The sequence below is a fragment of the Haliotis cracherodii genome, unplaced genomic scaffold (assembly GCF_022045235.1).
Source record: "Haliotis cracherodii isolate W230 unplaced genomic scaffold, xgHalCrac1.p SCAF_3, whole genome shotgun sequence".
NCBI classification, from domain to species: Eukaryota; Metazoa; Mollusca; class Gastropoda; order Lepetellida; family Haliotidae; genus Haliotis; species Haliotis cracherodii.
This window is the reverse complement of record NW_027266286.1, coordinates 73,970,421-73,981,760: the sequence shown is the minus strand read 5'-3', so window position 1 is coordinate 73,981,760 and position 11,340 is coordinate 73,970,421. Positions and strand designations below refer to the sequence as shown.

General features: G+C 41.3%; 1 protein-coding gene across 1 annotated transcript; it reads right to left on the bottom strand.

The window, feature by feature from the left end:
• Window positions 1-7,107: 7,107 nt before the first annotated feature.
• LOC139475775 (integrase/recombinase xerD homolog) lies at window positions 7,108-8,076 on the bottom strand. Its single transcript, XM_071258982.1, has one exon. It carries the CDS (start codon window positions 8,074-8,076, stop codon window positions 7,108-7,110), a length of 969 nt encoding a protein of 322 aa, XP_071115083.1.
• Between the last annotated feature and the right edge of the window lie 3,264 nt (window positions 8,077-11,340).

Below are 11,340 nucleotides of genomic sequence, written 5' to 3'. Positions count from 1 at the left end.
GAGGCAGGGTTTATCGTTGTGTTGAGGATTATCGACTTACATTGCGGCGTGCATGCACGTGTGTATGTGGCTGCTTGTACTAGTCCGGACTAACGCCGGTTCATAGTGCTAGCCGTCAGATATACCATGGTACAGTTTAACATGGATACACTACTCAGAAACAGCCATCCAGTTCAGCACCAGGAGAAGTAACATAAAGTACCATCTCTAACGACTTTTGGTATGGCGCGAACCACCTTCCACTCTCAGGGCAGAAGCTCTATCCACTAGACCACGGAGGCAGACTATTTTATTATAGTAAGAAAACAATTCCAAGATTAAATCAGAACTTCGGATTTCTGTGCAGGAACAGTCCTGTATTAGAGGTCAGTGAATCGCCTGGCTACTGCATTGAAGTGCATGGATTCCCATGGATAAGGTGTCAAAGGTGACTCGCCTGGTCTGGCACTACGAGTCTGCGACTGGTAAGGTATCAAGGATGAGTGAGTATGGTTTTACGCCGCATTTGGCAATATTCCAGCAATATCACGGCGGGGGACACCATCCATGGCCTTCACACCTTGTACTCATGTCGGGAATCGAACCCGGGTCTTTGGCGTGACGAGCGAAGGCTTTAACCACTAGCTACCCGACCGCCCCTTATTAATGATGACGCCACTGAGAAGCCATGGAGGTGCGTTGCTATGTGTTAAAGGTCCGCTATTGCTCTTGTTTGGACGTTATGGCATTAATGGTATTGGTAATTGTAAATGACTCCTCTTGTAAAGTAGTTAAGAGTACATAGTACTGTATAACACATATACTACTGCAGCTTGTTGGATATTTATATAGGTTCTGTCTGTTTAGCAGTCTCCTTTCACTTTACCAAGTGGAAATAAATATCGTTTAAAAAAAGAGAGAAAAAAAGTACGTAGTCCCCTGTTAAGGTGGTTAAGGGCAATTAGGTAAAGTACCAGAGGCCAGTGGCTCCCCTGGCGAAGGTGATACTATAACGTATTTATTATTTGCTATTGTATTGTGGGCATTAATTCTTTAATAAGGTATTACCTCCCTTGTGAAGTGACTTCATCAGTAATAAATCAAATAGCCGGACTGGCTAAAGAATAAGGGCTGTGTATTTCAGGTCAATGACCTCTAGCCAAAAAAGTATTATTTGTCAATAACCTCCCTGGCGAAATTACTGGTCAATGACAATGTTCTAGAATTCCAAAGATGTATATTTCGGAAGTCTTGTTGGTTACAAGCAGTGTTTAAAATATATAAAAAACTGTCATGCGGCCCTCAAGACCAACCTATTTTAGAAGCTGCAAGTCCGGACTTAACACTTCACGCACTCGTTTAAAAATCTGCAGCTCATCGTGATTAAAACAATGACATGTAAAATTACCGCAGGCTACAACCATCCCCACAGTCACGGACCACTGGGCAGGCGATGATTTGGAACATTGGTTACAAGTCAAGAAAACGTATATTCATGTGTCGGTGATATATATATATTCTGGCCAATTACATTTTTGTATGTCGTACTGCAGAAAACAGATTTTTTTTCCGATGTCATCGATGGAGTGTGACCTTGCATGGAAATAGATAAATCAGTAGACGCCGTCTAGTAGTCGTAAGCCACGGTAAATAGCCAGAGACCCAACTACGATGTGGCCTATCTGAGAGAGCAAGGTACAGATGCTTGGAGTCCCATGTGGTCCTAATTGATCTAATTACACATGGACAATGTCTATCTATCACGGGACTATTGATTTACGTTTTCGTTTATGTTGCTCCTGTATGCGGGCTGCCATGTTGTCAGTGCGTCAGAATGAATCTTCAGCCGTTAATCTGTCAAGCTACTGTACATCGAAAATGAAGGTGTTCAATGTTCGAGGTTGGTTGGAGACTTCCTCTCAATGTATGTGCGAGTGTATATAATGCAGTGTCGTAATGCCGTTAGGAACCGTCCATATGATATTAGGGGCTAAGGGGGTGAGGGGTGTTATCGAAAAAGAAAATTGTCCCAGAAAATTCTTGAAAAAAAGATGCTTCAGACCACGGACGTATATACGTCTTTGTTCAGACTGAAAAAAACGAGAAATTGTCTGTCACAAAAATTACGTTGTTAGAAGGTGTTTTTCTGAAAAAAATATTCAGGCCCTTTGTTGTAATTAAAAAGTATCTAGTTTTCGCAGATGTGACCGAAACATTATCTTCTCTCTAGACAAAATCCCAACACACCCAACCCCGAATAACGAACGGTCAGTCCTTAACCATATTGTCACGTAAACATTCTGTGGAATGTCACGGTTTGTGTGTGGGCGGACCTATGCCATACACAAGCCATCGAGTCATTGTTAAAGACTTACGAATGAAAATAGTGAACATCAATTGTGGACGGTGTGCGTAATAAACTGTTAGACAGTGTATGGTTATTTTCTGTGTTCTTCAAGAAACGGACACCAGCAGCAATGGGAAAAGAGCGAGGGATATTGTCGCCTACAGCATCGGGCCACCGTGAAATACTCGCTTATGGATAAGGATCATTAGTCGACAGCATGATGAAATACTCCCATGATAATCTTTATATAGCTTTTGCGACGGACAACATGGCATCTGGCGATCCTTCGACTTACAACACGCTACAATAAAATACATTCCCCCTGTCAGGAGGGGCCAAACATGTCTTGTTTATCCCCAATACAACATATTCTAGGACATTCATCATCTATAGGTCAAGCCTGAGGTGAAACATTATTTGTTTTTAGCATTTTCGGGAACCGGGTATAATAAAATATCCATGGCCTATCCCCTCCAGAAAATCAAATGACCGAGGCCGCTTCCGTGGTCTAGTGGTAGAGCGTCCGCCCGGAGAGATGAAGGTCCGGGGTTCGATCCCCGGCCGCGTCATACCAAAAGACGTTAAATTATGGTACTTGTTGTTACCCTGTCTGGCGCTCGACACTAAGGGCCAAAATCAAGAAGTCAGCACACTGTGTCTGAGTGGGGTATTCATGTTAAACTGCGGCATGGTAGGACTATAAAACTTGAATGTGCATGCACGTCGCTATGTCAGTGCAATAATTTTAAACGCGAAATTAAACCCCATTTAACCTCCCCTCACTAATGACCGGCCCATCACCCCTACACACACACACACACAATCAGCTTGAACCGTAAATGAGAAACGGCACCACACCAGTCAATACGGACATGATTGACAGACATAAGACTGAGGCTCGGAGCACTAAAGGCAAACTAAACAATTCTTGTTTCCCATCACTGTTAATAATATGTAGCTACATGTAGGTATATAAATAATCGAAAAAATAGATTTCCAAATCACTTCAAATTACATTCACAATTTTACTAAATGAATACAACAAACATAATGTTTTAGGGGTGGTCCAGTCGTCTAAGGCGCCGCAATTAGCTGTGAGTTGCGTCCCTTTGGCACGACAGAAACCTCTGATCGTGGTTTCGAATCCCAGTTCGCCCCTAATATGTTTCTAGGTTTGTCAGCACCATACCAGTGCTCGTGGGTTTCGCCAAAATGGTAAACGTCTGAGATCTGCATCCCTTTGGGCTTTCCTCCCACATTTAGCTGACATGCCGAAATATAACAGAAATATTGTTTGAAGCGGCGGTAAATCCAACTCACTCCCTCACAATGTTTCATGTTTGTCTGTTTTTTGTTGAACGCTATAATCCAGCTATATGACGGCGGTCTGTAAATAATCGAGTCTGGAACAGGCAATACTGTGTACAGAAATTATCCCAGCTATAGTCCAGTCTCGGCCAGATAATCCAGTGAATGACATGATGAACATCGATCCACGCAATTGGGATCAAAGACATGCATCAACAAAGTCAGTGAGTCTGACCACCCGATCCCGTTAGTCTCCTTCTACGACAAGCATAGTCACCTTTTACGATAAGCTTGTGTTGCTGAAGACCTATTGTACCCTGGTTCTTCACGGATCCAATGTTGCATGATTTGTAATATTGCGAATGGCATTGTTCGTTGTCAGGGTGGGTTTATAAACATGGAAAAGACAAATAATTAAAAAATGTAGAGCTGGAGCTGATATTAACACAGACAAATATACAAGTATAAACAATTATAGGACCGTGGCGATTTTTAGAGTCGGTTGGTGAGAAACAAAATAATGGTTGTATGTGACCTACAGTCTTAGAGAAGCTGCAAAGTTTCCAGTTGCCGCTTGTCATATCGACATAGCCACTTCTGCAAGATAATGAAGGCACAGAGCATGCATGTACCACGTACTTGTTGAGCGGTCACTTCGTGGTCACCTACAGGCGAGAAAAGTAAGTCCAGTCTCTGTTGGACGTAAACGGCTTTCAACATCACGCAAGCATGGGAAAATCGGTCACTTGCGCAATAATCGGAAGTGTCAGAAGGCTATGAGGGCCGATCTCTTGAATGTTACATTTCTTAGTTTCAACGTGTGAAATTCCCAGTTGGAAAGACATTAACTATCGTGCCTTGAAATTGAATTTACACTTGAAATTGGAGTTCTTAAGACGTTAACAAAAGATGGTACCCTGCATTGTCCTCGGTTTTAAGGGGTTAAAATAAGGACTGGTAGGCAGTCAGTATACTCTGTCTGATTTGGGTATTCATGTTAATCTGTGGAATGGTATCTATGCTATCTAGCACCATAAAACCGGCGTTAGTCCGGACTAGTACAAACAGCCACACATATACGTGCCTATGCAAGTTCAATCATCTTGAACGCGACGTTTACCCCATATCATTTCAGCCCATAACAATATATCTTCATTTTCTATCGATTGTGTGACGGCACACGTGCTTCCAAGCTGGCTTCCACTGCTAAGTGCGGCAAAGGAGTCGGTTTGGGGCTATTTCCAGCCAGAACACATCAAGGGAGTTTCAAGACTATCCACTTCAAAGACGTGCACACCTGCAATATCAAACTCCTGACCGCAATATCACCGCTCCCTATGCCAGTCCGAAAGCGTTAATGAGCAGTTGCACGAACTGTGAGAGATTGAGTAACACGATACAACTGAATTTCGATGATAAAGTCGGTTATCGTATGCGTTTAGAAAAAAACAAGGCTGGATTTGTTATTCGGATGATAAAATGGGATATGGCATGCGTTGTAGATTAAACATATACCCAAAGGATATCAGTGGATAATGCAAATTAGTAATTTGTAGCCTTTTACCAACTTAAAAATTGCTTCGCTACTTTAATTAATTACGACAGACGTCTCTCTTGGCTTCGTTGATATTTATATGCCATGTACCCCCAACCTGTCTTTAGATGAACCTGCACAAGGCAGCCCTGAAACATGTATGCGTAATAAAGAAGTTGTTATCAATAATAATACTCCTCGTCTTGTTTACATCTAACTTGTAAGTGTCAGGAAAGACTCTCGGCATATTCACAGGTGAGCTGATGGCTGTTTACACCAAAACATGCTGCGAGGAGTGTTACTGGGAGATGTGTCCCTTGGTTACCTTGGTAACACATTGACCAAACATGGAAGCATCTTACACACTGGGGGCGGTCGGGTAGCCTAGTGGTTAAAGCGTTCGCTCGTCACGCCAAAGACCCGAGTTCAATCCCAACATGGGTACAATGTGTGAAGCCCATTTCTGGTGTCCCCCGCCGTGATATTGCATGACTATTGCTGAAAGCGGCGTTAAACCATACTCAGTCAATCAGTCTTACACACTGAATGAAACTGATCCACCAACAGGTGATGTTAAACACATGTAGGATTTTCGCAATGTCATTACAATCAGATCTTTTACACCCAGGGATATTTTTCTGTGTGAAGGGTTGAGGACGGCTCCATAGAAAGAGGATCCCCTGCCATCAACGGCTGTCGCCTGGTTCTGTTTCAGACAGATTCGTCTGGTAGGATATTATTTACAAAATGAGAGAATATGAACCAGTTTACTGCATATGCACTTCTTAAAAATCTTCATGGTATTCTTTCAAATTACTATATTTAATCTGTCATGGCATGGTCCATTCAATACCGCAGCCTGGTTCTGTCCCAATTCGAATAGCACGACCTTGAAATAGCCATCCAATCAAATGAATCGCAATTGCTATTTTGAAATATGAACGGTGGAGGTTTGACGTCGCTTCCACAACTAAGCTACCATGTTGAATGGATCCAAGGTATTCATCAAAATAGAATGGAAGCATAATACACTGGATAACTAGGATGTATATATACATATACATGTCTGGTTTGACTTATTTCATAGAGCACAGCTTGGTATATGATCTACACTCTTCAAAAAAAGAAACGCATAGTTAAAAAATACGGATATTTATTAAGCGGACGTAAAAGTATCTACACAGAATATGCGTTCTCCTATATATCACCTTCCAATACAACAAATAACAGAACTCTTTCTGGATTGCTATGCAGTGCACCACAACTCACCGTTTAATTCCACATTAATATCACATTTACATATATCTCAGTTATTGGACATCCATGATATACCCAATATCTAACATATGACATTGAACAAATTGATAATATACAAATACTGACGACGAGTCTCCATTAACGCGACGAGCTTCAAATATACGTGGCAACGAGCCCTACAAAAGGCAACAAGCCATAATCAGTGATAATAAAATATTATGAGCAACGAGCTGCTGTTTACATGCGACAGGCATCAGTTTCTCGGTGCGACAAGCCTCCATGTTTGTGACATTCTCAGGGCGACAAGCCTCCATCTTTTGCGACATACCTCGTGGGCGACAGGCCATCATGGTTAACACCGTTTACCGCACATACTGCAACTTAGAAACAATCATTAATAAAAGTAAAGTTTTCAGTGGCGCACTGCAAGCGAGAATGACCACTCTATACATGCTTAACCTTATATAGCCCCTTATAAGCGCCCTCTACTATTACACAACACCATGTTGTATTTTCCTACGGTAGGAGAAAGTAATTTCTTTCTTATTCGTACCTCAAACGAAAGAAATAATATTTCTCCTATATATCACCTTCCAATACAACAAATAACAGAACTCTTTCTGGATTGCTATGCAGTGCACCACAACTCGAGATTCAAAGAACGGGCTGATAATATAAAATACTATAGTCCTAACGACATTGATACTGACAAACGATGTTCCACTGAATCCTTTACATATCCATCTTTTGCGTTCTCACTTTTCCATCTACCATGCCTCTTAAACATCCTGTCCGGGACACCATTGTTAGCTGCAGCTGTTGCACCGCCTGCACGCAAACTATGCAAACCATACTTTGATATATCTCTGACAAAGGGGGCAAAAGCTTCAATAAACTCTTCCCTCAAACGAGTATATGACATACTTGAATTTTGTTTTCTTAAGACGTAAGATGTCTTACACTTTGATAAGTTTCTGAAAAGATACTCTTGTGACTCATTATCAATACAAGCCGCTTCAACATATGTTTCTAACCAAGAAACCGGGCATAGCTTCCCTCTTGTTCTGCTTATTAATAACCAGGCACCATCTCGATACATATCAGTTTTCGATTTCTCAATAAACACTGTCATATAAGATTCGTAAAAAATAATATCACATCTCTTCAAATTGAGAAGCTCAGCAGATCTCAAAAAGCCGGCATAAGCAACTAAACTCATAGCAACAATGCGAATATCCTTCAAGCAATCGCTGTGTTGCTTAACATCAACCAATTTCTCTAAAATACCTACAGTAATTGGTTCTTTTTTACATTTGGGTTTCGAAAGCTTTCTCTTAGCAGCCTCAAGAACATTTCGAACAAGAGAATTATCTGTCGGACTTGGCAGTCCCAACAAATTATGCATATGGCGTATGCTATAAAACGCAGTCTGAACTGATGAAAACGAATCATTACGCTGAATTACAGCAACAAGATAAATAGCACAATGCAAAGGCTGAACAGGCACGTCTACACATATGCTGTTTGAATTAGCCCATCTTTGCCACGCTTTAAATCCGTAATGGTACTTCCTGCTAGTAGAATCAGCTCGAGCACAATTCAACAAGTCCGGAATCTGGTCAGCTAGATCCCTGGCAGTTCCAGGCAACATCTCCAACTCAGAAACATAAGCACGAGTAAACACATCTGTAAACATAAACATCAAAATTGCATTTTCAACGCCAACATGTTAAAATGCAAATGCTCAATACCAAATATTCCCCCTTGACATCTACCTGGCACGTAAGCCTCTCTTTCTCTAGGTAGATAACAGAAATCCAACACTTGTGGTATGAAGATACCGTTAGGACACAATAATGGCCAGTAATTTGCAGAATACCACGCCGGAACTATCAAAGTACCTGTAGCTTTTGACCATTTCATGTGTTTCAACACTCTACTCACAAGGTACACAGGGGGAACTACCCAGTTATTTACACTATCCCAACTCTGTGTGAACGCATCGATGTATTCACACCCAGGATTCCAAAACCTTGAACAGAATCTGACAACTTTACAGTTGTAATGCGTAGCAAATCTATCGATGTCACATTTACCCCATTTTCGTTCGAGCTCATTGAAAATGTGGGTAGCTATACCCCAATCATCATAATCTACAATCCTACTGATATAATCTGCCTTCTGATTCTCTAATCTGGGTATCCATTGAATCTCCAGATGAATAGCATGTGACACACATAAATCAAATATCTCTAAAGCAATTTCCTGCAAATCTGCTTTCATACTTCCTTTAGACACTATGGATTCCACATTGCTGTTATCGGTAAACCATTTTACCCTCTGGGATGTTAGAAATCTGGATAAAGCATGTAATACACACTTAACCGCTGTTAATTCTCTCCAAGTAGAACTTTGTTCTGCCTCGTCACGTGACCATTGACCTTGAGCCCTCTGATTTCCATATTGAACACAGTAACCACCATATCCCGAAGCACTTGCATCGCTATATACAACACGAGTCACACCTTGTGTTTCTGATAAAAAACATTGTGAATGCTTATGAATGTTACTTTTCCAAAACTCTAACTGGCGCAAACTAACTTCATTCAATCTGATACTTTCGTTCCATGATGATACATCTAATGTTTGTAAACTCATAGACCGAGTCATCAATTGACACACTGAGCCTGTAACCATTTTCATAGAAATAATTTGACCAATCACTGATGCAATATCTCTCACAGCAATCTTGCTTCGAACGCCTATGTCTAACAAACGATCTATCATTTTCAGAACTTTTTCCAATCTTCTGGCTGGAACTGTCAAAGACATACTTTTAGTTTCAATGATAAGGCCCAACCACTCAATGCATTGTTGAGGCTCCCACAAAGATTTTTCTACTTTCGGAACAAATCCAGATTTGATTAAGTCATTCTTTATAGAACCACTTGTAGACATTGCACAATCTTTCGTTTTAGCAGACACAATTCCATCATCCAAAAATGTTACAACCTTATGACCTTGAAACCGCCAGTATTTAACCAACTGCCTTGTAACTTTCGTGAAAACATACGGGGCGGTTGTTAAGCCAAAAGGCAAAACTAGAAATTTGTAGAATATGCGATTCTCACCTTCTCCCCACGCAAATCCTAAAAAGTCAGTATGTGCAGGATACATGTCTATATGATGATAGGCAGAATGAATGTCAAATTTTGATAACCAATCTCCTTTTTCAATATACATCAAAGCTGATCTCCAGTCCTCATACTTCACTGAAGTTTTCCAAATATGTTTATTTATAATAGATAAGTCTAGAATAAGTCTTTTCCTCCCTGACGATTGTGTAGCGACTGATAGAGGGCTCACGATATGAGGTTTTACGGCACAAACATCTACGAGACCTTTATGTACTAAATCTTGAATGGCCGAATCAACAAATTCACTGTTTTTAATAGCAGATCTGTTATTTCTCTTATCCATCATTGGAGGAGTCGAGTAAAACGGAATCTTGTACCCGTTTTCAATAATGTCTAACACAAAATCTGTTGCTCCGATATACTTCCAAAAAGAAACATTCTCTTTAAGTCTATTCTTCACGCAGATCTCAGCCTGACCCTGCTCATACTCATAATAATCGGTTGTAAATCTAAATGTATCATTATTGAGTGAAGAAGATTCAAAACTACACTTAACTTTTGTCCCGGCTTCTTCGTGATGGACTTCACCTCGTTGATTGTTTGTCTGAGTTGAGCTTGGGCTGGGTCTGGCCGTTGGCGAGTGGACAATTTCGTCTCCAATGCGAGAAGTCACCGCAGTGAAAGCAGGCCCCTGTTGACCTCTGACCTCCACGGGCACGAAAAAGCTGAGAACCACCAACAGCAGACTGACCGTGCATGCTGTCGCTGACCGCTGTTGACGCTGGAATGGGTCGTGGTCCATACCTATATGGACGCGCACGTGCATTACGAGCGTTTTTGGCCTTGATTTTCTTGATGGCCTTGTTCTCGGCCCTCGTGATGCGACGGTCATCATCGGAGTCATCAGCCAATTCACGGGACACGTAGTTTCTCACGGTCTCCCAGCCTCCCTCGGACGAATCTGCAATCTTGATGTGTTTGTTTCTGTTCTCGACCCTGGCTATCTCATTCTTGACTAACTCAGTTACATAATCACTCTTACCGTACTGAATTCCAAATTCAATTTGTTTAAATGTCTCTAAAGTCTCTTCATTAAAAGAATATTGAATGCGATTTCCCTCGCGTGACCATACGTAATCTTTCTCTGCTTTCAGTTTCTGTAACTCCTTGTTTGTCTTTGAGAATTCTTCTCTTAAACCAGCAACTCTCAGTTCTAATCGTTCATCTATACTTTTCGCTATCTCTTCTTTAGATGAATTCAACTGTTTCAAAATGGCGTCTAACTTGTCGTTGATAGGTGTTTGGGCTTCCATAACAAAAGTAAAGTTTTCAGTGGCGCACTGCAAGCGAGAATGACCACTCTATACATGCTTAACCTTATATAGCCCCTTATAAGCGCCCTCTACTATTACACAACACCATGTTGTATTTTCCTACGGTAGGAGAAAGTAATTTCTTTCTTATTCGTACCTCAAACGAAAGAAATAATATTGAACACAATCAAACGAAATTAGACACAGTGATCGACAAAAGCATTGTCGTCATCGTCAGCATTAATTCAGTTCAGTCATTGCGCATGTGTAGCCACAAGGGGGCGTCATGGTCAGTACCTGGTCACACCACCTCTTGCAGCCGTCACTGCTCGACACCTCCTTTGCACAAGTCGTCCGATTGTTTCGTGAGAAATCTTTCGCCATTCCTCCTGTAAGGCGTTGGCGAGTTGTGCCAGTGTGCCATGGAAGGACATTGATGTTCTCATTGACAAGGAAATTAACTAT

Bases quoted from the DNA above. Each gene is read 5' to 3' on its own strand.
- LOC139475775 (XM_071258982.1), bottom strand. From the start codon at position 8,076: ATGTTGCCTGGAACTGCCAGGGATCTAGCTGACCAGATTCCGGACTTG.